The sequence below is a fragment of the Rhyacophila brunnea genome, unplaced genomic scaffold (genome assembly GCF_057557595.1).
Source record: "Rhyacophila brunnea isolate RB1 unplaced genomic scaffold, BYU_Rbru_1.0 scaffold_3, whole genome shotgun sequence".
Classification (NCBI taxonomy): Eukaryota; Metazoa; Arthropoda; class Insecta; order Trichoptera; family Rhyacophilidae; genus Rhyacophila; species Rhyacophila brunnea.
Window position 1 is genome coordinate 40991503 of NW_028232965.1, and position 26964 is coordinate 41018466.

The 26964-nt window shown below is 33.1% G+C and overlaps 1 protein-coding gene across 3 annotated transcripts in view; it reads right to left on the reverse strand.

The window, feature by feature from the left end:
• LOC147068367 (sodium-coupled neutral amino acid transporter 9 homolog) overlaps window positions 1–26964 on the reverse strand; it is a 58042-nt gene that overhangs the window by 8674 nt on the left and 22404 nt on the right. For 2 of the 3 annotated variants that reach the window (XM_085953400.1, XM_085953401.1), the window contains exons 2-9: window positions 18560–18649; window positions 9067–9205; window positions 7455–7549; window positions 5858–6015; window positions 3418–3582; window positions 2835–3065; window positions 1150–1346; window positions 241–345 (exon numbers count right to left, since the gene is read on the reverse strand). In XM_085953400.1, coding sequence (XP_085809526.1) covers window positions 241–345; window positions 1150–1346; window positions 2835–3065; window positions 3418–3582; window positions 5858–6015; window positions 7455–7549; window positions 9067–9205; window positions 18560–18649 — 1180 coding nt within the window. Of the gene's footprint in view, window positions 1–240; window positions 346–1149; window positions 1347–2834; window positions 3066–3417; window positions 3583–5857; window positions 6016–7454; window positions 7550–9066; window positions 9206–18559; window positions 18650–24403; window positions 24508–26964 lie in introns of those variants that run through there. The other variant, XM_085953402.1, reaches the window with a different exon arrangement.

Here is a 26964-nt window from a genome sequence, read left to right on the forward strand (position 1 = left end):
GTTAGAACCAATGAGGTTTGAAATCCACATTCAGTTTGGGTTAACCTGAATCACAGAAATATAAACTCTAATTGACTGAAAACCATTCCATAGTAATCAGCCGATACCTCATTGGCTGTATACTGACTAGTACTGATAGACCGGCCAATAAACGGCCCCGATTGCCTTACAAACTGTCAGAAATTTTTATGCTTCACATCTATGCAAATTTAGTTAAAAGCCTATCAATGATTTACTTACATCTTCAATGCAAGTCTTCGCCAAAGGAAAGCAGATGTAGAAAACAGCGCCAACCAACATGTAAGTGAGTGTCACCAATAGAAAGGCTGCACTCAGATCTCGTGCCTACAAATAAATGAAAATATTGTACTACATATTAATAATATAATTAAGTTATTACACAGGCAAATTCTGATTTAAAAGAAACACTGTAAATTCGCTTCTATTGGGAGAAAAATTTTACGATTACATAGAGCTTAATTAATATAAACATATTTTATTTTGACTAATTCATACAATATGTAATTGATATTTGAGTTAGCAAATTTGTGAATATGTAGCTCATAGCCCCCACATCCTGAAGCAGGCCCCCAGGCCAGGATGTATGGTGGGCCCCCCTACCTATCGCTAAGGTTAAGGGCTGTGTGATATTCGACAGGAGCATTCCTCAAATGGTTTCCGCGGAACGCCAGAGTTAAGGTGATTCTGTGTATTTTCACCAATAAATAAATCCATTTGATTTATTTCATATCATATTATGAAGCATTGATCGCAACCTCCTTTTGTAGTAGCCAAGTAACGTGCAACCCTTCGCCACAGCCATTTTTCGTAAGTCAGGAATCACACTTAAAATAATTATTAAATAAAATTCTACACACGAATTATCATTCATCATATCACATTAAACTGCATCGCATAGACATGTATATTAAAATGTAAATATTTCTTGAGGAAAATAGCGGCGTAGGCGATTTTTTTTACTATTCAAGCAAATTTGTGGTGTGTTTCTCTCACTTACCTAGTCTACCCGCCACGCCGGGCCCCCTCTAAGCCCGGGCCCCCAGGCTAGAGCCCTGCCAGCCCCCCTTTGTGGGGGCCATGAGTAGGTATTTACAGTTAAGTCATTTTATGAATCTGTATTTCACTCACATTATTTTCTTGGTGTCGATTATTTCTCATAACGGTGATAATAATGTTATGTATGAAAAAACTGAGGGCAAGCATTCCACTGAGAACACTGAAGTCTGTCCGAATGGTAAGTTCCGCTATCCACGAATCGATGTGCAGACCCCAACCTACTCCCTTTATAATGACAAATATCATCAAATAAAGAACTGAAATTGTTCCTGTAAAAAAACAATGTAATATTCATGTAAATTGATTAATAGAACAATGAACACTAGATGAGATTATAAGAAACTGCCTGATTCTGCAAAACATTTTGTTTATCAATTTGTATCTATTTATTTTATAATAAAGATGCCAATAATAAATAAAATACATGTAAAAAAAACATTTTAAATATTATGCAACGCTAGGTACTTAGGTGATAAAAAGTATGATCTTTCATGGCAAGTAGGATGATAATATGATACTTTGTCAGGAGTCAACGGTCTCAAAAACTAAGCTTACATCCATGAGCTGCAACACTACCTATTCGACTTGTGATTTCAAAACCTGCGCATATTTTTCATATTGCAATTGAATACAGTATAACCTCGTTTTTACGTGCCCGGAATTCACGTTTTCCCGGCAATTGCGTGTAATTTTTTCAGTCCCGATGTATTTCAGTACATTTAATACCCGCATTTACGTTTTTCTTTCCCGCGATTTACGTCGGAAATATTCAAAATATGCGAGTTACGTGCGCTTGACAATGATTGGGTCGTGAGATTTGAACGGCGTATCACAAGTGTTTCGAGGGAAAACTCCGTGTCTTTAGAACGGCGCACGGTGATTGGTCTTTACATAACAAAAAAACAAAAATGCAACAAACTAATATACATGATTTTTTAATAAAAAATTTAAAAATTTTCAACAAAATTTTTAATTGAATGTTGTTTTTTAATAAAACGTTATTTTTTTAGACACATGTTCTTTTTTTCAATACCCCCCTTTTACATTTTCCCTCCAATTAGGTTTTTTTTCTTCAGTCCCTTAAAAAACGTAAGGGGTTATACTGTATTTTTATTTTTTAGCGTAGTGGGTCCCAGGTTCGAATCCTGGGTCTCGCAAGTACATATGAGGCGTCTAATTCCAAAAAGCGATAAGTCCACATTTGGTCAAAATCGAGAAAAAAATACGCACGTATTCTTTGTATAATTTTACACAATATTTATTGATCTATAAATTCCAAAACATGACATAACCCTACGAAAAAAAATATTTTAAGACTCGATTTATTACAAAAAGCGCCAAGTCCGTGTTTCATAGTATTTAAAGCTTGGTTGATTTCGCGTGTTTTTAAGTCAACCAATAAGGGAACGTTCAATATTGAAAGAGGCGTCTTCCATGCTGTAGCATCTGGTAAACTCATGACAGTGCCACAGAAATATGTGCCTTATGCGGAGTAAATTAAAAAGTGAGGTACAAATAGCGCCACATCCAATTTTATTTTGCCTATATTTATTGCATTTAAGAGTTTATCGGCTGAATAACGGCTGTGGACTTGTCGCTTTTTGTAATTAGACGCCTCATATATTGTTTTTTAATTTGTGTATGAGTCAGAGTATGAACCTAATAGGTTGAGCAAGTGGCTGACATCCATTTCTCGTAAAAACAAAATCAGTTAATACAAACCTCTTCTTCATATTTCCATTAAGATAGCTGCTTACCTAATGAATTAAACTTGGTGAAGAACGTCGTCGAGTTAAAGTTGAGGAGTGGAAAGATTATGAGGGCCACATATAGTGGTACTGTCGAGTACATATCCCAGTAGCGGCCGCCCCACATACCGGATCCAATGTCTATATCTGAAGATGTCATATTTAAATGAACAGTATTTTTGGGGCAGAGCACTTCACCGTACAGTTCTGTTGACACTGTTGTTGTATTAAACGGTATAGCTGAAATATTAAATGAAAATTTTAATATGTATTCCATATTATTGTATAAGGTAAATGTATTTTCATTGGAAACTCTTTAAAGAATGACGAATTATCGCACGATAGTGACAATAATATGTCATTACATTAAAAATATTGAATTGCAATGGTAATGACTAATAAGTAACGTTTTCAAAACATTAAGACTTTACGGGGTAAGCATTTCAGTTTTTAGACATCGTGCAATTGATAAGGCAATATACATAACGTATACATAATAGATTAATAGAGTGATAAAATATTTCTCTTTCTGCGTACAGACAGAATGTGTAACTTGTATATTATACATTTTCGCATTGGATAAAAACTTTACCTCTAAAATAGTTCACAGAATAGTATAGAAAGTTAGTCATGAGGACCCAATACACGATATTTGCGCCCAACATGACTATGAGGCTGAAGACTTTGGCAATCACCTCTGCCCATTTTCCCAACAGCATTCTGCAGAGGTCTGATACTTCGCATTCAGCATTGTCACCTGAAAATCATATACTAATTAAGTATCAAGTATTTTTATTGTATACTACAAGTAAATACCGTTAAGAAATTCACTATTATAGTTCACGGCTTATTCTTTCATTGTTAAGAAGGGAGGGGTATATCATAGGTACAGGGAATTCTCATGGAATTACAAGACATAAACCTATATGAAAAATTTTAATTCATTACAAACCTATCAAAAAACGATAAGCAGGTAATTTAAGAATATTTCGCGAAAGAAATGAGTGATCATTAATTTTTTATCGATGAAATACAGGTAACCCCCTGTTCGTGGTTGATACGTTTTAGACACGGTCACGATAAGCGAAGTTTCGCAATCAACGGTATCACCGGCCTTCCGCGTGTGAAGCAGAGATAGCAGGCCGTGATAACGTCAAGGTCAAAGCGGGGGTGGGAGACAGAAACGCACGGGGTATGTTGTATTGTGGCTGGTTTATTTTAAGTCGTTACATGTTATTGTCATGGCGGTCGGTCGGTAATTGGCGGGCTGCAAACGTGGCTTCTTTGCGTCCTAGCTGCTGATGCTTGGCATCCGAGGCGATGCTCGCTGTCCGATGGGAGATAGGATCGGGGCTTGTGGCTTGGCGTGCTGCCGATGTGGTCCTTTATTTCCTGGGGATGCTTGAGAAGTCTGCCGACGCGGTCCTTTTGGCGGGATATGTATCTTGGCTTCGCGTCCGAGGCGAGCAGAGACGATGCTCGCTGTCCGGCGGCCAATCGAAGAAGACCTTTTCGCGCGTGTTCAACCGTCAGATTCGGCGTCATCCCGCTCTTGGTCGCGAACCTCTCTGTTTTACCGACAAATTGACCGGTGGCGGCGCTATCGGTAGGCCGCGTCTGTTTTGGCGGGATTCTGACGAATTTGGATTTTTGATTTCGAGGCGGGCTCCGCTCGGCCGAGAACCGCGAAGAGTGGACGTAGGCTGTGGTGTTCTGGGAAAGTTGATGGTTCGGTCCGCCCTTTGAGGTAGTCTCCTGTGGGAGACTTTCATCTGGTATCAACGGGTGATTTGAAAAACTAAACAATTTAAAATATAAAAACATTTTATCAATAATCAAATTAAACTGGAAAATAACATTCATTTTCAACATAATATAATCTACATAATTTTACTATAATATGAAGCGCCTAGTTTCAAAAGCCTCTAAAACGGTTTTTGAAAATTTTTGTGTTAAATATGTAGTTAGATGGATATTTTTATGACCTATATGTTGGCCTAAGATTGAACTTTAAAAAACGCCAAAATTCGTCAATACGTATGATCAAAAATTAGGGTAAATTTCAAAATCCGCTAAAATGGTTGGGTGTGCTTTTCAAATATCGCTACAATGGAAAGCTAAAATACTCTTTAGTATGTAACAAATTAAAAAATAAATACATAAAGTTCACAGATTTAATAGATATGATTTTTTCTCATTTTTCTCAAAACTACCTAAAATCGTTTTTCCCATTTTTCTCAGAACTACCTAAAATCGTTTTAGGGGCTTTTGAAACTAGGCGCTTCATATGTACTTGCTTAGCCCTTGTGTCTGCACTTATTATGTAAAATTTTCCGATAACTGTCAAATAATATGATTGTATGCGCATGATTCCACTCATGATGACAATATCTGGCATGTGGCACATGTCAAAATAAGTATTACTAGAATATATCAATATGATTGCTTGCACAAATATTTCTGTATGAGAAAAGAAAATGGTATTAAGAATTCACCACTTTTTACGAGAGCCGAAAGAAGATTGAGTTTTGGACAACTTTGTATGGAACATCTAAGTTTCTATTTACTAATTCAGTGTTGTCGATTCAATTTGTCCATTTTATTCTTTATGTAGACATCATATTTCACTAATCTGTCAATATTTTAGAATTATCAAAAGTTTACTTTTGCACATAGATTTAATAATCGCAGGGAGTTAATCTATCTCTTATAATGCATATTATCACTTATTTGAATTTTATTTAGAGGCTTCATTAATGCACATTGCCGCATTAAAGTACCATATTATATTATGATAACAACTGGATAAAATCCAATTTTACAGAAAATGAGTTGAGTATACATGTTTTACCTAAATTATTATATTTTTTGTCAGACCCAATTTTATTCACACTGTGAGTCTATTCATAACAGAAACCCAAAATTCTTAATAGGGCATAAAAAATCTTAAAGTCCGTTTTCTCGAAAGTGTTATTTTTCGACATAAGGTAGTTCGGCTTCCAGGTACATAAATACATTCTATTATATATTACCATGGTGATAACACACTTGAAGCAGAATGTGTGACGTAAGGAGACAGAGGCCGCCCATGAAAAGCATGATGAGTATTCCTGGCAGCAGACCAGCTCTTTCGATGCCCCATGCCATTGTCAGCAACGAGCTGCCCATAATGGTATTCCATACTGCAAAACTGAAAAGATATTATGATTAAAGCATCATATTTACATAAATATTATATATTTTCTGTACTGGAGCTGTACGTCTGAATAAAATATTCACAAGTGACTTCCCACTATCCCTTTGCCAATGTGTGCTCCCAGCACTAATGTACAGGTGCTAGATTTGTTGAGTGTGTAAAAAAATGTGGATAGAAATAGAATGAATTTTTTTACTGATTAGTATGAATTTAATTTAATCTTCTCTTTAAAATGTTTCGTAATACCACCAACAGATGTCACCAGTAACAAATAATAGGTACTAAATTAGGTACAAAAGTTAGTACGTATCTGAATGAATTGTTTTTTATATATGTTACGCCAAATGTGCGAAATTGACTATTACATGAAATGGGCTAAATTTTGGCTAATTCATGTAATAGTCAAAGCCTGTTGCCTTATTCATGAATAAGGTAAATTTTCTGCCGAGTACATGAAGTCGCCAGGGCATGGAATTCTTAAACTGTCAACATGACAGCAGAAAAAGTAAATTTAATACGGATGATTTTATTAGTTATAATTGGACATAATATAATATTATTAGGTTAGGTTGGGTTGGGTTAGGTTAGGTTAGGTTAGGTTAGGTTTTGAAATTCTGAATTATTCATCTGAATGTCCATTTTGAGGTTAGCTAACAAGTGTCAACAAACTATCAAAAACGTACAATCGACCATTGCATGTACGATACCCAAGCACGAATCAAATCGCGAAAATACCTTTTAATAAAATTCATCCGTTATCATATTATAGTTCTAGTTTTTTTGCGCATAGTAAATGGATATGAACGTCATTTTAGTTATTGATTGGTATATTTTTATATTATAATCAATGACATCTGACACATTTCATTTGGTTAGTTTGATTAGTTGCAAAAAATACCACCGGAGCGCGACCACCTATTTTGACCATAGATAATATACGTATATTTTGACCAATCCACGAGCATTTCACACATTTAGTTTAGTTGCAAAAAATACCACCGTAGCGCTACTATCTAATTTGTCCAATGCATGAACAAGGCAGAAAAATTACTGCGGAATTCATGCACTCACCAGATATTTTGTCTAATTCATGAATAAGGCAACGGGCTTGCATTTTTCATGATTTAGGCAAAATTTAGCCCATTTCATGTAATAGTCAATTTCACACATTCGGCGTAACATATACAAATTTGCTCAAATTTAAAGTAATTTTATGTGTGCGAAAATAAAAGTGAGATAAGTCAATTTTTTTTTAAATACGGTCGATTCAATATAAACAATAAGGATTTCACATTATGAATATTTTTGTTTTCTACAACTATGAATTATTCAAAAATGTCTGAAGGAATGCGTATTATTTCAAAATAGGTATATCACAATAACATCTATGTTTATAAATACATATATATATAATATATATTGTGGAAACTTACATTGTTACTAAAGAGCTTTGTTTTTTCTTGTTGTCTCTTTCATATTTGTACGGTTCGAAAAATTGTATGGACGTTTTCAGGACATCTGTGCTTTCCTATAACAAAGAAAAATAATTATTTACTATATAATATCTACTACCAAAGCTCCAACCCCTGGCCACCTTCAGCCCATCGCCCAAACCTCCTATGCTGCACTAATGCTGTGTTTAAGTTCCATTACCTCGAAAACTAGGTTGGAGGTAGGCTGTTAAGATCCACCATAAATAGTTCACACTAAACTTTGTCAGTCATGCGTATTTGTTTTCATTGAAGTAAGACTACAATATATAGATGGTGTTGGTAAGTTTTTTCAATTAAACCCTCCGAAAACTAAGCCTTCAATCTCTTTAGCCATAATAGATACTAGTAAAAAAATACTCGTCTATGTATAAATTATCTAAAATGATGCAATTAAATCATACATAATTTTGGATATTTTATATATAGAATAATAGTTTGGTTAGGCAGGGCTTAATGAAATTAAAAAAAATAACCAACAATATGTCTAATATGCGCTACTCTTAATCCAACTAAAAAAAAGTATGAATGGTAAAAGTGTGCACAATTTTGTCGTATCGCCCAAAATATACCAAAACTATTATGGTTTGGTTAGACAGGGTTTAATTGATTTTTAAAACTAACCAACACCATCTGTAAATTGTAGCGGATCTTAACAGCCTACCTCCACCCTTCGCGACTGGTTCATTTCCTATGTTTTCATTCCCATCTGGTAACCATTATTACCAACGACCAACGATAGTATTTTCTACAAAACATTATAAGGAGTCGTTATGTTTGGAGTATCAAAACATCCGCAAATTAAGACGATTTTCAACTATAGGCGCGACGAAATTTTGGACTCGCTAGCAGTGATGCCAACCGCACTATAATTATAGTACAATACTATAATTTTAACTCCGTGGAAAATGTAAAATACTATAATTTAACTGAAAATATACCAAAATACCATAATTTTAAAGGATGCAAGACGAAAAATGTTCCTGTACTATATATTTTTCAGAAATACTATAATTTTTACACCTTTGTACTATAATCAGCATAGAAAAATATGGCAACACTGCTCGCTAGCATTCGGAGAGAGAACTTCGAGCTGGAAACACGTCAATTTGTTTCGTGATGTCGACGGGGGTATTAATTCTTAAATCGTGTAAAGATGACAAAAAACGTTACCCATTTACTTAAAAAAGAAAACATGTAAATGAATATATTATTATTGTTACTAATAAAACAATAAACAGAACATTAAATGGACGCATGTTGGATTTATATGAAAAATTATATTTCGTTTGGGATGCGTAATTTGCACCCGCGACCCGCAATCCGCGCATCGCCTAGCCACGATCTTTTTAGACCGTGCGTCAACTGAGGTATAGCCTTAATAAAACGTATTGTAATGAAAATCTCAAGTTTTTGAGTAGGTACCTATGCGAAAAGTGCATAAAATTTGAGTATGCCTTGCTTAGATTAAGTAGGTAATGCTATTTTGAAATACTGCGAAAAGTATAAACACCTGTACTTTTACCCGAGTGTGTCAAATTATGGTGTAACATACCAATTGATCAATAGTGCCTGGTATCTTGGTGTATCCACGGTAACCTCTTTCGAAGTCAACATTGTTATTGAGAAGTGGGGTCCCAGCGCCAATTTTTGCTGAATTTTCCACCCTTGGAGCCATGAAGATTCTTGATTTTCTGAAAAATACGGAAAAACTAGTTTGAGTATAGGTGCCATTTTAATCACAAATACATTTCTATACTTAAGGTTCAAATAGACTATATGACGATCGGGCACATATATGCTAAGAGCGTTTTAGTGTATATGATCAAATCTATGCCATTCCGACATTTACACATACATATTGCATGACACCTATGGCATCGTATTTACACTCTGTGACACCATGTGATACAGGACGCCAACATTAGAAACGGGTTTTTCGACATATATATGACCGATCGTCATAGAGTGTATTTGAAGCATTAATCATGTTTTTTATAATCATAACGTTACAATAATTTTATTGTAAGCTGTTTATGTTTCTGTAGTAACTGGCAGCGTTGCCAATTTAGCGTGTTTCTTGCCAGATCTAGCATTTTTCGATAGGCATCTAGCTTGCAAAAAACGCAACTGGCTTGTGGCATTTTTACTAGCATTTCTTGATGCCTCCAAGAATTTTTAATGTGCTGAAAATACGCTAGATATTTAGTTTATTTATTTTCATGCACATCAAATTTCTGACCTATCAGATACCTACTTAGCACAGGTGGGTCGGTACCAATTTTAGTAGCGAGAGAAATAAAACAATATAATATTACACTTGTATTCATGGCCTTGTAGTATATTATATAATTTAATATGTGCTCAGTAGGGAATCCAATCCCGACCGAAAATTCTGATCCCGGGATTTCGGGATTACAATTTGACAATCCCGAGATCCCGGGACTGGTCCCGGGATTGGCATTTTTTCCATAGTTAATATTTTTTTTATATTTACAAATAACATTGATAAAATCGGTCAAAAATAAATCTAGTATAATTTATACTATTTAAGACATTTTTATTGTTAATATTGTGTACGTTCAATCTTGAAAATATATAAGTTTAATGGAGTAAATCATATTGTAATATAAATTATAATGTGAATTTAATATGAGATCGCTGTTTCTGATAGTAAAGACTTAATGAATGGGTTAGCGAGATTTAAAATAGTAAAGCAAATCGTGGTGTATGGCCTTTCCGCTTCATAAATCTAATAAGTCAGCCAAATATGAAACTGCCATAAAACGTATGAGATCATGTTGTTAAAAGTGCGAATCATTGTTTTTTTCCAATCTTTCTCATTTTTATAATTTTATGTGAAAAAATAACATGAATCGGCAACTTACATATGGGTATAAATCAAACTTCATTCAAACTCAGTTTATTTCTAATTTAGTTATTTGTTATTAAAAGTAATTTTTCTGTTATATTTTCGTTTTTATTTTATTTTCCATAAAAATTGATAAAAAAATCAATCCCGAAATCTTCGGGATTATGTTTACCAATCCCGGGATTCATAGGTATCGAAAATAGCTCGGGATCCCGGGATTGAAATCCCTAGTGCTTAGGTATGTGATACCAGTTTGACGATTATCGGAATGACATGAAACAAAACTTGAATGCCGTTGACATAACATAGGCAATTTATTTGTTGTCAATTTTGAAATATATTTCTGTTAAAATGTGTGGATTTTACACGTATAGACATTTTTTTCGATTTTTGCACTTTTTCGATACGCGAAAGGAAAATAATATTGACTTCGTTTTTGGTAGAATACGTAAATTTACTTGCAATTTTATTTTCACAAAATCTATTGTTTAATCTAATTGTTTTCGTACACAGGCTGGCATGATTTTGTTAACGACAGTTGGCGTTGGCAACACTGGTAACTGGAGGTATTTTCTGCAATTTCTATAACGTTTATTTACAAACGAAAACTTTTCTTTTTCATCATATAAATGTATGTAGGTACGTCCTGCCACTCTTATCTACCTGCTGTAAATACTTAATCAGCGCTCGAAATGGAAAATTTTACGAACCGGAGCGCTCGATCATTTTACGAAAATATTAATATAGTTATCTAATTTTACGTGTATTTTCCAAAAAAAATGTTTGATATTTTGTTATATGGCCAATCTAGCTCAAACGGTCAAATTAATTTTTCCACGAGATGGAGCAATAATTTTCGGGATTTCATGAACCGAAACTGCGCTCCGGTGCGTTCCGGCCATTTCGAGCCCTGTACTAAATAGACTGTATCTTGTACCAACTATTTACCTAATTAAAAGTGAAATTTTCTTTACGAATGACGAAATGGAATAATCACTTAAAATAACAAGTAATTAATTCTAAATTACCTAAGCATATTGATGTCTAATCGGACACAACTACACAAATAACCGATAATATTATGGCTTGAAGTATTTTCTATTTACATACAATATTTTCTACAAAATCTTTTTAAAACATACATCATAATTATGTAGCAATATAATCATTCTACCTATAGATAAGTTAAACTTGTTTATCTATCTTTGATATGATTACACTATCAATTGGGTCAATAAGCAAATAAGCTTGAAATTTTCGGTCAATATTCAATGTGTGTGGATATTCCAATGGCGAAGACAGTATAATTAGAGAATGTTTAAAGTTTACCGTAAAGTTTAATTATTGTGACTGGTTGAACACAATATAAGTCGCGGTAACGATACAAATATTGTGCAAATAGAATTATTCTTTTATTCCTAACTATTGAAAATGAGACGCGAGCACATAGATCATTCGTCCAATGGTCGTTCATGTACGTACGATTATTATACGGCTCGTTTACTTCTCCCAACAAATCTTCGTCACATGGATATTTATATGGTCAGATAATAGACGTATTGGTTAAAAAAAAAACAGTGATTGAATAAGTAATAACTTAAACTCTTAGTAGTGTGTACCGTTGGCTCAGGGTACTAGAAGCATACTTTATACATTATCAATTACCATTAATTAGCTTAGTACCTTCCAGATATTTGTGTAAATAAGAATTTTATGTGTATTTTTTTAGTTTACTTAATCTATAATACCTAGATTTTCATAAAGAGAAAAATGTATTTAACATGAAATCCTTTGTATTTATAACTAATCGGACTAGTATCTAAATAAGAAGGTATTTTTGAGGAACCACTTGTAATAAACACACAAAACAAACTATTTAATTGAAATACGAAATTGCGAGCCCAGTTTATAATGTTAAGAATAAGAAACTCCTAGAAGGTGGGACATGGCACAGACAAATCATTATATATTAATGATTATTAAGTCGACTCTCTTTATCTAAAATAACATATTGACCGCGAATTATTTTGCACTACTTGCTTAGATAATATGTATATTTAATTAGAGCACATATTATATTTGTGTCAAAGTAACTAGAATATAAATGCAATGGTCCAATATTACCTTGCAGTGGCGGCTTAACGGCCCACGTGCTCGTCGTAGGTCAAAATTGAGTTTTTATTGTACTTTCAAACCATGATCCTGGACACTCCTTAAGCGTTGTAGATAATCTATTTATATAATTTTGAAGCCTTATTATCCTTTATAGTTATTTTAAACATTTGATGACTGCATAAAGTATTTTTGTTACATAAAATAGTATTCTTTTAAACCTCTCGCTCTAATGTTTTAGAATATAGTCATATTTCGGTACATAACTGTGCAGTGGTGTTAAGATTTTTTACATTTATTAATTTTTAAACGCATTTATAAAACCATTAGTATAATTTATTACGAGATAATTTTTGTAAAATATTAACGATAAAAAATTATATTGATAATCTCTGTGATCCCAAATTTGACAAGAATTAGGCATTTTATTATTCAAAAAATCGGCAAGGTTAACACATTTGAAGATGATTCTAAAGATACTTATTATAAGCTATGTCTTTGACCATTCAAGTGTGATAAACATCTTATGAATAATGATTGCTTTGTAATAATTATTGACCTAAGAATAAGGTAGTGTTTTTTTGAAATACGCCATTTATTTTGTCATTCCTCAGTGGTTAAGCTACAACATACGGCCGTAACCATAAATTGACAAACCATAATTGAAGTAGGAAGTAAAATGATATTGACGCGCGTGTTTGAACATGTACCGTTTAAAAAAAAATAAAAAAAAATTCGGTTAGGTACATGTTCAAACACGCGCGTTAACATAATTTTACTCCCTATTTTAATTATAGTTTGTCAATTTATGGCTACGGCCGTATGTTGTAGCTTAACCACTAGGGAATGACAAAAGAAATGGCGTATTTCAAAAAAACACTACCTTATCCTTAGGTCAATAATTATTATAAAGCAATCATTATTCATAAGATGTTTATCACACTTGAATGGTCAAAGACATAGCTTTTAATAAATAACTTTAGAATCATCTTCAAATGTGTTAATCTTGCCGATTTTTTGAATAATAAAATGCCTAATTCTTGTCAAATTTGGGATCACAGAGATTATCAATATAATTTTTTATTGTGAATATTTTACAAAAATTATCTCGTAATAAATTATACTAATGGTTTCATAAATGCGTTTAAAAATTAATAAACGTAAAAAATCTTAACACCACTGCACAGTTATGTACCGAAATATGACTATATTCTAAAACATTAGAGCGAGAGGTTTAAAAGAATACTATTTTATGTAACAAAAATACTGTATGCAGTCATCAAATGTTTAAAATAACTATAAAGGATAATAAGGCTTCAAAATTATATAAATAGATTATCTACAACGTTTAAGGAGTGTCCAGGATCATGGTTTGAAAATACAATAAAAACTCAATTTTGACCTTCGACGAGCATGTCCCCCCTTGCCGATTTCAAGGTCCCCTATGATAGTTTCTTTCAATTTACTTAGTAATTTTTAATTATTAATTTATTATTTTTAGTATTTTTTTTATAAATATGCAAATTAAGTTTTACTGCATTCAATTAATTTCCGATTTAGATCGACGTAGTCCATATCTGTTATGTATCGTATTTTTACTGTTTTACGACAGGTTTGAAGGCCTCCTGGAGATTTTCTATAAGCCGCCGATTAGTGATTTCTGCTACAATGTTTTTTTTACACAACACGTCTGTTTTTAAAACTTCCTTGCTAAGCGAGTGCCTCCTGCGCTTTAAGGAAAACGACTATTGGAAATTATGTAGAATATTTGCACACTTCACTTAAGGTCAAATACATAATCATTCATAAGTGCTAACGTGGTCTAATGTTCGAGTTACTTTGTAGAATCAAAAAGAATATTGTTTACGTGTATACAATATAATAATATAATTATTGAAGATGTAAGTATTCAAACATGTCCAATCCGTAGCCCATCCCCAAAAATCTAGTTTGTTTGTACTAGTATTTTGAAAATAGTACTTTATCGTGAACAGTTGCTGACGAGATTCTTGGTGGACACATCATAAATTAGCTTTAATAGTAAAAAAAGTTATTATACTATACTTCATGAAGTGAAACTTCATGGCCATGGCCATGGACATTTTCAATTATATAATTGTGCAATATATTTTTTGATTATTATGTGTCGATACTCGACAGCTCCATTATTAAAGTAGATGCATTAAAAATCGCCAATAATTCACTGTATAAGTACCCTTAATTTGAACTAAAACACAATTTGATAAACGTGTTTCACACTGCCTTTAATCTTAGCGGTAGGTAGGGGGGCCGCCAAATATCCTAGCCTGAGGGTCCGTTGCGGGATGTGGGGACCATGGTGTACGTATACCGAGTGCAATAGACAAAAGACCGATAAACGAGAAATTAGGCTGTGAAGAAGAAAAAGAGCCTATGGGACTAATTTACATTCTCCTCCTTGGGCTCCCCCCAATATTAAATCCTGAGTGCGCCACTGACTGGAAGAGGTAAAAAATGGAAGCTGTTCTAAAACCCATGAAGACATGCCAGATAAAACACACTAAATTTAATATTTTTTTGCGGAAAAACTTCTGAAATGCAATAAACCTACATATTTCTGAAAATAAAATATCTATGTCGCCATCGGCGCAAGATAATTTCTTTTCACTTCCAGTCTGGTCCAGCGAAGTCAGAAAGTTGGACACCCACGATATACATTATAAACAATCCAAGTAGTATGTATGTATATATACTGTATGCAAATAAAAACTTTTCAGTTTATTAAACTCAATAATTATGTAACTTTCTTATCATTTTAAAACAATAAAGGTGAATAAAATTAACAATTTAATTAGATTGCATTATCATAAATAAAATTATGGCCCCGAACGAATACGGAAATACGCACAACACGGTAGGGTACACTTTTCACACAAGTTTAATGCGCTTTGTCTTTTGTCACAAAAATGTCATAATGTTTACAGAGAAATTATGTCGCCAGATCACAAAAGGCATATAAGAATTTAGTTATGACGTTAAATTTAGAATAATAATATGTATGCATATCCATTACCTTTACGCACGACAGATTAGATATTATTATAATCAGTGACGTCCCGTGGGGGTAGGCAGATTGAGCGTCGCTTGGGGGCGGCAGTTACTCAAAGGGCGGCAAATCGAGAAGAATCATATATATAGAAATAGGTAAGTACCTAACTTAGTAATTACGGAAATATCTCTCCATTAAAAAATACAGCTAACTGGTTGGAAACAAAATGTATTAATTGATATGGAATGTTTAACCGAAGTGTATTTTTTGTCGGGTTTGCGATGTCTAGTTTACTTCCGTTGTTTTTGGACGTCACATTCTTGATGACGGGCAATGACACGTGCAGATTTAAGAATTATATTTGAATTATAGGTAGGTACATACTCGTACTTATAATCGAACAACATCTTCTTGGCTACGTGTTAAAACTGCAAACTACAAGCTCCTCCCATTTTTAACCGCAATTCCATTATAAACTAACAAGCTCCTCCCATTTAGTCGACAACAGCGCCTTCCGGCTTTTGCCTAAATCTTCTTGTTGGAGAGTACCTAATTAATTCATTCAAATATTTTTGCCAGTCACTCGAGAGTTTTGAAAGTTGTCAGGTGTATATTGAATTGTATCTGAAAACCGTGGACTCGCAATATTGTCTTTTGAAGTAGAGATGGCATTTAAATTAGACCTATATATTTTGTTAGTATTGTATCCATACAACACATTTCTTAGATATTGGAGTCATAGAAGGATGATAAAAAAATTTGTATAAAAAATGGGGTGGCATTTTAGCGCTGCCTAAGGGCGGCATTTTGTCTAGGGACGTCACTGATTATAATATCACTTAATATGTATATATACGATCTTAAAACCAACACAGTGTAGTAAATTTAATAATACATGTTTATTGATAATAGTATAGTATTATTGATTAGTTGGCATTGAATCGTTGATTTTAAATAATCGACTATGAATCAAAATAAATCAAAATATACGATGAGTACACGGCAAAAATAGGCTAATTACATTTTTCATTTTTGAGGTTTAAATGCCATTTTTTTCAACAGAGGAAGTGCTCAAGAATTGTATCATTAAAACTACCAAAATCGATTTCATTTCTTCATGGCCCCCACATCCTGAAGCGGGCCCTCAGGCCAGAATCATTGGCGGCCCCACCTACCCATCGCTAAGGTTAAGGGCAGTGTGATGCTCTACACTCCTTTACAGCAGTGTTTCCCAAATTCTACAGGATAATTATCATTTAAGTACATCAATCATCATATCGACTTTTTTACTATTAGAGTAAATTTGCGTTGTGTGTTAATCTCACTTAACTGGTCGATCCGCCACGCCGGGCCCCTTCTATGTACGGGCCCCTAGGCTAGAGCCCTATCAGTCCCCAAGGCCCTTGTGGGGCCCATGCATGACTTCATAAATGAAGGGAGAAGAAAGTGTAGTCAAGGCAAAAATCAGCTCACTGTGTACAAAACTGCACAAAAACGTAGGATATGTTTTATTACTTTGTTTCACTTTTATTATATCTCAAAATAATTAATGAGAAATCAATATAAAAAATCTTTTACTTTAAGTAAACCCATTTTCCAATCAATAACGATTTCGTTCTTCTTTTTGCTCTCCTCCACAATAATTATTTCTTTTCTATTAAATTATTTTTTCTTTGTTTTTTTCTCTACCTTGTTTTTTCTTTAGTTGATTTACTTATACTTTTTATTCTAAATGTCATGCTGTAAACGTCTTGAATTAATAAATGTGCCTTTTTGTGTCTTTTTTTTTTTTTTAAAATAAATACATAAATAATTATCATTTTGTCGATGAGCCTGTTTACCCTTCATATTATTTTTAAGTTATCTATATTATATAAAAAAAGTACAGAAACTTTTTTCACGTCTATGAATGAATTAACGAAATGTATATGAATGAATAATTTATTCATTCCCAAAATGTTTCCGGTGTAAATTATCATATTATAAATAGGTGAAAATGATTTTAAAAAAATGAGGTGACTTAATAATATTTGAATTATACAGTAATATCGCACCATGAGTACTTTAGTGTATTTAGTCAAAAATATCATTCTGTAGTTAACTACAGCTTATTAATAATGCAGTTTATTCAGATTGTTTTGCATTATTTATTGCTTTAACATAGTAACTAAAACAAAATTTGAAATGCGTTGTAATTGAGTTACCTACTTCACTAAAGTATTTTGAAAATATTTTAAGAAGTTGACTGCTCCACTATATTATTAAGATATACTATGGTAATGCATCAATATGCTGTATATTTTGGTGCATTAGTGTATAATTTTCATTCGATATAATAAAGTATTAAGCTCATACGAAGTTCTTAACGTTACAGAATAATAAATAATTTGTAACTTGAACCGTTGATATCTCAAAACTATACTTTTGGAGTTAATACACTAAAGTACTCATGGTGCGATATATAGACCGCTTAAATCAGAGAAAGTAGTAAACGTAAAGAAATAAAATAATTTTAATAGTTACCAGGATTTTATGGAGTACACTATTAAGCATTTAACACACACGAATTTTTCATTTCATTACAACGACATGATAATCAAAGAAAACTTTAAAAAAAATCTATATAATATGAAAAACACTAAGTATATTCGTCACTGTTCTGGCAGAAGACACTAATTCGAAAAAATGAGATATTGAGTTAGTTATACCAAAATGTTCCTTATTTCAAACTTTGCCGTCTAGAAATCTTCTTAATAAATAAACAGTCTTTATTTTAAAGTCATCCTTTTTACGATTACTTAATAAACTGACATGATAGACCATTTCAAACATTTTAACAACTTCAAAGTCAAATTACTCAAAACTAGTATTCTCCAGTTAGTGTGTTCTGCCAGAGAGACGAATATTATATCGTATGGTTAAAAACAGCTACATACATGTTTGTTAGACATTGAAGCAAATAATAATTACTTTATTTTGTATTTGTTATTTTGTAATAAATAATTATAATTATGGTGGTGATTTTTAATTAAATACCTTGGTGGGGTAGTTTGTGGGGGTGCTCGGCAGGTCGGCGTGTACGAGCGTTCGCAGTCCGTGGTGTCTGAGAACTGGTACACAAATAAGCTAGAACGAAAAATATATCCTCGTTAAATCGTATTAAATTATTATAAACAAGAGATAAATAATGTGAAGGATGTAGGTACTTTATACTTGAAGTAACGACTCTTCCACGCCGAGGGCATTCTTTTGTCAACAGAGTGAATCAATAGGTTTTTATAATAGTAAACAATAAACATGTTTTTATTATTAATTTGGCATAATACACTCTTTCATTATTATCAATCAAGGAAAGTGTGTGTGGTTAATAATTAACTAGATAGTTCTGCGCATCTATTCTATACACAAGGCTGGTATCGGCGGCTATCGAGAGTAGTTTATCATATGTATGTATTGAGATATTATAACTGTTATAAGTACATAATAAATTTCCCGTCTAAACTGTCAAAACTGTCTATCCTCTCTAAAAGTTAACACAGCCAAGAAAGGGGCTGTTAAAACATAGCACTTTTATAGACAGTTTAGACGGCTAACTTATTGTAACAACTATAATACCTACCTCCATGGCCCCCACAAGGGGGGGCTGACAGGGCTCTAGCCTGGGGGCCAGGGCTCAGGTGGATCCCGGTGTGGCCAGTTAACCAGATAAGTGAGATAAACGCATATCACAAATTTGCTCTAATAGTAAAAAAAAAAGTCGCCTGCATTGTCCTTCAATAATATTTTTACACGATTTCTGTACAATGTTTAATTGAATATGGATACTCGACAACTCCATAATAATTCAAATGGATGTAAGTATTAAAATATACAAAAAACACTAAATATACACATTAATTTTACTGCGTACACTATTTGGAAAACACTACTGTAGAGGGTCACACTGCCCTTATCCTTAAATATAGGTAGGGGGGCCTGCCAAAGATCCTAGCCTGGGGGCCCGCTTCAGGATGTGGGGGCCATGCCTACCTCAATACATAAATATGATAAACTACTGTTGATAGCTGCCGATAGCAGCCTTGTGTATAGAATAGATGCGCTGGTGTATTATGGAAAAAATGCTAGATATTATTCAATACTAATTAATTACTTACTAAAATGATGTTATGAGTGAGTATATGTACCTACCTATCTACCTACATTTAATTTAATTAGGTATATTATTCTTTGGCAATAAAATTGACTATCTACATCTAAATTTATAATTGATAATAAACTAACCATGTGATATATTTTAGAAGTGTCTGAATTTACGTGTCCGGAAATTTGTACGTATGCAGTTCGCCGTATCACACTTCACCGTGAAATGCTGTATCGAAAATATTGTACGGCCGTATATTAAAGACCGCCCAACCTCTCTGGGTCGTATAGTTCTGACATAAAATTCATGTCTAAATAAAACACGGTTTACACTTTACAGGAAGCCAGCAGCAAAAAAATTTTGAAAATAGCCGATATACTGGATTATTTGTTAGGTTAGGTTTTTATTCTTGAATTTTGCCAAAATCAGCTATGAAAATTGAATTAATGTTCATATTGAATCTAATAAAATTGGAGACCGTATAGTATACGGTCATCTCTTTCTGATAAGAAAGCTCACGGCGAACTGTGCCACGGTGAAATGTTTTACGTACAATTTATATGTAACCCTAAATTTAATGAAGACTCGAAAAAAATGAACATCTCCAGATTCTAGAATATTTGGTACTTAGGTATATTTCATTTGAGACTAAATTGAAGATCAGCGACCATGTTTTATGATTTTAACCGATTAGTTAGCTGTTCAGTAATCGTGTTGGACTATGGTTTGAAACTGCGTAGGTACCAGCTTGCAACGATATACTCGTACTTCTGCCAGCCATTAATTAACAGTATATATCTAAATCAATAATAATTATTACTTTATTTACATCCCTGATATTTATTTAAATAATATTTATTCCTCGTACGTCATCTAGATTCTAGAGCAGTGTTTCCAAACCTTTTCACTCCTGCGGACCGGTGAAAACAGGAGAAACATTTCACGAACCGCTGACGCAAAATAAAAACTTTGTTAATTAGTTTTTAAATCTTGTATTATAACTGTGGACATCCATAACATATTACAGTGTGATTGTGAATACAAAAACATACATACCTACCATGAAACTTATATTATAGAAATATTCAGAAACCGATATGTAAATAAATTGTTAATACTAGTGTGAAATTTGCTACTGCATCTTTACTAGGATAGTTGATAAGTAGTCAGTGGTCGAAATGGAAAATTTTACGAACTGGAGCGCTCGATAATTTTCATTTTACTAATTCTCGATAATTTCAATTTACATAGCTTCTTATGTAATTTTTATAAAAATAAATGTGCTAGATTTTTTTATATGGCATATTTAGCTCACTGATGGTCAAATTATTTTTTTTCCACGAGACGGAGCGATAACTTTGGGAATGTTATGATTCGGAACGGCGCTCCAGTACGCTCCGGTCCATTTAGAGCCCTGGTAATAACCATGGTTTCATGGTAAAGACGAAGCACTGCATTAGTTGTTATTACTGTGATAGCCCAAAGTCTTCTCACATGAATATGTAGTCAAAAATCCGGACAATAATTCATGTGATTTTAGTAATACCCATAACTGAGGCAACGTTTGTATTTTATGTCTGAACTGGCATTAGATTAGAAGTATATTAATATTTGTATATTTAATTTTTTGAGTGATGATTAGACATATTGGTATTTTTGGCATATGAATTTTAAAATGGGTGACAATACTATTAGCGGATCGGCATTTGGTAAACACTGATCTAGAACAGTAGTCAGCAACCGGCCGCCCAAACGTGTCTACGTCCCTTATCACATGGTTGCAAAGTTTTCTATTTCCGCACGTGGTTTACAGCCCGTGCACCACCTCATGTGTTGCAAGTGCGTTATTTTCCAAAAGTTTATTTTATGATAGATATCTAACAGCGAGATTAAAATCTACCAAATTAGTAAGTATCGACAAGTTAGTCTATACGCTGTGCAAGTTTTATCGATATTGATGTAACTAGTAGTTTTCTTTAAATTATAACCGAACAAACGTACAGATAGGACACGTCTTTTATTATTAGTAGGTATTTGCAGATAGTCCAGAAGAATAATAATGCTTTCTACATTGATAATAAATCATGTCATAATTATATTAGAGATAACGTTAATATGTTCTGATTTATCAAATAAAAAAAATATCACTTTCATTTCATAACCTCTTTACTTTCATATATTATTAAAAAAAATGAGTGGGACTGTAGTTTTTTTTTTCGAATAATGCCAAAAATATCCACGGCAACAAAACACATAACAATAATCAAATTCAAAACAAAAAATAATCGCTAAAAATATATCACAATTCATCCATGTAATTACATGTTTATTGTTGGGTATAAAATCGATGACAAAAAGACACTAATAATACTATAATTATTATATAATATTATTATTATTATACATAAAGATACAATGGTACTTTTAGAGTATGGTTGCAAGACATTACTGGTTTTGAGTCTAGTGATCTTAATATAAGTAAAGTGATGCGGTATGAAATGTTTTCAGTACTGACTCAACAATTTTGGCATGCTACCATAATAAATGTATATCTATTTTACCTAATCAGGGATGAATTTAACCATTCCTCCATGTCCGATCCTAATAGGATCGTAATATGGGCTTCCATAAAGTGGAGGTTTGTATTAATAAATTTTTATTTTTACGATAAATGGATGATAGCCATTTGCTCAACCTATTAGTTCCATACTCTGACTCAAAACACAAATTGAAAAAATGTCTATTTCCCAATCCCAGGATTCGAACCTGGGACCCACGACATTATAAGCCGACGCGTAAGCCGCTTGGTTTCCGTGGACCATCATCATAAAATACTACAATATAAAATGTGAAGATAGATTTAGGATGCGTTCATTCTCATTTTGATCTATATTCATTACTATTCGACCAAAAACAATGAATAAGAAGAAGAAGTAGCTTTTTAATTAGTTTACGTTAACCCATATTATTGTGTTTTTACGCCACGACACGCATATTTTTATTTTTTTAAATTTCAGCAGCTATATGCCTGTTTTAGGAGTCAGTCAAAAGCGCCCCCTTAACGTTTGGCCGTAGAGACTTGAGGGGTGTTAGTACATGACATTAAAAGTGACGGCGGAGCACGCGTGGTAAACATTGTATGTACTAATAGATTAATATAGGTAATATAATAATGAATATAATATGGTTGAAATATGGCCCCCACATCCTGAACCGGGACCCAGGCCAGAATCTTTGACGGATCCCCCTGCCTACCGCTATTATTAAGAGCAGCGTAATGCTATACAGTAGTGTGCTCCGGGTAGAGTTGGGTATTTCCCGAGAAACTCTCAATCTCGAGATTCGGGATTTCCAGAAAAGAATTCTCGGGAATTCTCGAGATATCATGAAATTTCAAAAAAACCTGTAAAAATCCTAAAATCAGTGTAAAAACAGAGAAATTAAAAAAAATTATATAATTTTTTATTTATGTAAGAAGACAAACAAAATAGAAGTAGGAAAACAAAAATAATTAAAAACATTACTTATTAAAATGGAATTTCAAAAAACACAGACTTTCAATCGCTGCGTTTGCAAAAATTGCGCTCATTCTGAGTGGACGTTGGCTTGATTGTGTTAAATGCCCCGATCAGTCTTTGAACGTGTTGTGTTTCCTGTCCCCTTTTTTCATATAGAAAATCGTTTTTTCAATTAATAATTGATAATAAAGAAATCCCGAATTCCGAGAAAAGATTCTCGAGATCCGGGATTTCCCGAAATGTTAAAAATTTTAATTCTCGAGATTCGGGATGGAAAATCTCGAAAATTTCTCGAGAATTCCCGTCGGGAAATTCCCGAAACCAAACTCTAGCTCCGGGAAACTCAGAGTTCGGTGAGGTAAACGGGAATTCCGTGTATTTTTCCACTTGAATTGTCGAGTTGTCGACACTCGGCATCATTTGGTATTATGAAGCACGGATCTCGTCGACCCCCTTTTGTAAGGAGCCAGGTAACATTTAAATAAAATTCTACACATGATTTATCATTTAATTATATCAATCATCATATTACGTCAAATTGCATCGCACAACCCCATATTTTTAAATGTTATTATGATTGAACTAAAATAGACTTTTTGATCTTTAGAGCAAATTTGTGGTGTGCGTTTATCTCACTTAGCTGGTCGAGCCGCCAAGCTGTGCCCTCCCTAAGTACGGACCTCCAGACTAGAGCCCTGCCCCATCTCATAGAAATATTAGGCATAAGAAACGTGTAAATGAGTTTTTCATCTTCGAAAAATTAAAGAGAGTCAAACCAACTGAAATTCAATGAACGATTAAAAAAAACACTGCTACCAGGACAGAGCCCCTGCAACGGAGAGATTTCTGTAGGTTACATAAGTTAGCCCAAAGACAACGTATTTTTTTTTAAATCGTAATTTTGTAAAATAAAAAACACAGTACTTATAATAAAATAATCACAAAAAGAACAAAATATGACATATTATGTCACGTTCGTTGTTTATAATCTATTGACAAAATATAAGACAGTGTTTTTCCACATCGGGTTATTAAAATTTTGTTGTGTCATTGAAAATAAATAACCAGTAGTTTTTAATGACCACGATATAATTTTTAAAGTCCATCGCTAAGAAACTTACCTACCTATTTAAGATTAGTATTAATAATTACTAGACTAACCCGAAACGTAATATTAAAATCAATCAATTAGATAAATATTTTATTATTAATTTTACATACCTTGTCAGACGTTAGAACTTTGAAATTTCACACTTTTAAAATGTTATTAAAGTTCAAAAGGTTATTAAAGATGAGAGTGAACGTGAGAGTAAAATGAAGTTATTAACAAGGTACTAATGGCGGACGCCTGTCAAACACGATTGATTTCCATTGCCAATTATTATTGAAATGCTTATCGTATATTAATATAGTGCATTAATTCCTGATGTAATAAAAATATATCTTTACATCATGAAATTCCAACGTTTAGGCCACAGGAAAACTTTCATTTGAAATTGTATTTATGCTTTTTTATTTACTTTTTATAAATTAGGTCTCTTTAAATAATACCAGTAAAAATACGCTCGAGTCCAGTGGTCGGCAACCTTTTGAGAGACTGGGTAAAAAAAAAAATGTTGAAAAAATTATTTGGTTAGTGGGTAAAAGTTTCAAACAAACTTTAATATTTTCAGAAAACCATTTTATTTTTATATAAATAAAAAATAAAAATATATACGTACCTACTTACCTAAGTAAAGATATATTCTATATATACTATAATATGTATGTGTAAATACAAATTTATTTTATAAAAACCTATATATATACTTAATATAATATTTTTATCAGTAAAGTTGCTTCCTTGGTTTTGAAGTTTTTCAACATTTGGCAAATACGTAGTTGTCTTAAGTCGAACACATGAATCAAGATTCTCTGGTATTAATCGATTTCGCAGAGTATTCTGGAAACATTTCATTTGTTGAAAATGTTTGCATACAAGCATAATTATCATGTTGAACCAAATGCTGATAATAGAGTAAATGCAATTTTTTAAGCATGAAAAATTTTGTGGTAATGACGCCCAGCATGATGATATTGCATTCATGTGATCGTTTTATATTATGTTTCCAAGATGCTGGCAAAGATCTATTTGTCCATATAGAACTGAACATTTGAATTCAATGTAAGTACCTATTCTAATTCCAGATTATTTATTCCAAAAAATAATAATTTGAAAAAAAATATTGTCATATTTTCTTGGCGGGTATTCAAAATGTTGTAGTGGGTAATTCAATTACCCAGGGGTAGTAGGTGCCCTGCCACTGATCTAGTCTAATGGTTATAATTAACCAAAGTAGTCGTTCAATGATTAGTGAGTTCAATTTCAATAATACACATTTTATAAGAACATTGAAAACGATGGAGAAAATGCACTTTCAAGCAGTATTTTTTAAACTTTTTAACTAAAATAATTCGGATTCGTTATTAATTAAGCACCTATTACAATTTATAATTCGCCAAAGGTTACGAATGTAAGGCAGCGATTAACAATATTTTTGGTTTGAGGAACCTTATTTTTTTATTTATTTTTTTGATCTCGAAGAATCCCTACTACTCGATACACATTCGCATACTTATATCAAAATTCAAAACTATATGCGACCATGCCAGCACAGTGACGTCACAATGAGCCATGTCATGGCAAGCCAAAATGATTGACGAAGTGCAACATTTCGGGATCACACCTACGCTAGATTGTCCGTGACGCAAAATTGGAAGCCAATGGCATAATATTTCATAAATCAATTCAACTATTGGCAGTGACGTCCCTAGATAAAATGCCGCCCCTAGGCAGCGCCAAATGCCGCCTCATTTTTTTTATACATTAATTTTATAATCCTTTCATGAGTCCAACTAAGAAATGTGTTGTATGGATACATTACTGTCAAAATATCAGACTAATTATTCGGAAATCTGCACGTGTCGTTTCTGGTCATCATGGACGTCGAAGGGCAACGAAAGTAAACTAGATATCGCAAACCCGACAAAACCAGTGAGCTGAATTTTTTAATGGAAAGCTATTTTCGTTATTACTAAGTTCATGTAGCTATTTCTATATATTCCAAATGATTTTCGTCGATTTGCCGCCCTTCGAGTAACTGCCGCCCCCAAGCGACGCTTAATCTGCCTACCCCCACGGGATGTCACTGACTATTGGTATATGCCGGCTATATTGAAGTCATTGGCCGGTCCCCGGAAGCAGGGCTTATTTTTTTCGTTCCGGTTCAAGTAAAAAAAATATAATATATCGGTTCGGTTCCGGTTTTCAAGGAGTAAAATGATATTAACGCGCGTGTTTGAACATGTACCTAACCGATTTTTTTAAACGGTACATGTTCAAACACGAGCGTTAACATCATTTTACTCCCTACTTCAATTATAGTTTGCCAATTTATGGCTTCGGCCGTATGTTATAGCTTAAACACTGGGGAATGCCAAAAGAAATGGCGTATTTCAAAAAAACACTACCTTATTTTTAGGTCCATAATTATTATAAAGCAATCATTATTCGTAGGATGTTTAGCACACTTGAATGGTCAAAGACATAGCTTATAATGAGTATCTTTAGAATTATCTTCAAATGTGTTAATCTTGCCCATTTTTTGAATAATAAAATGCCCAATTCTTGTCAAATTTGGGATCACACAGATTATCATTATAATTTTTTATCGTAAATATTTCACTATAATAATGTCGATATAAATTATACTGATGGTTTTATAAATGCGTATATAAATATA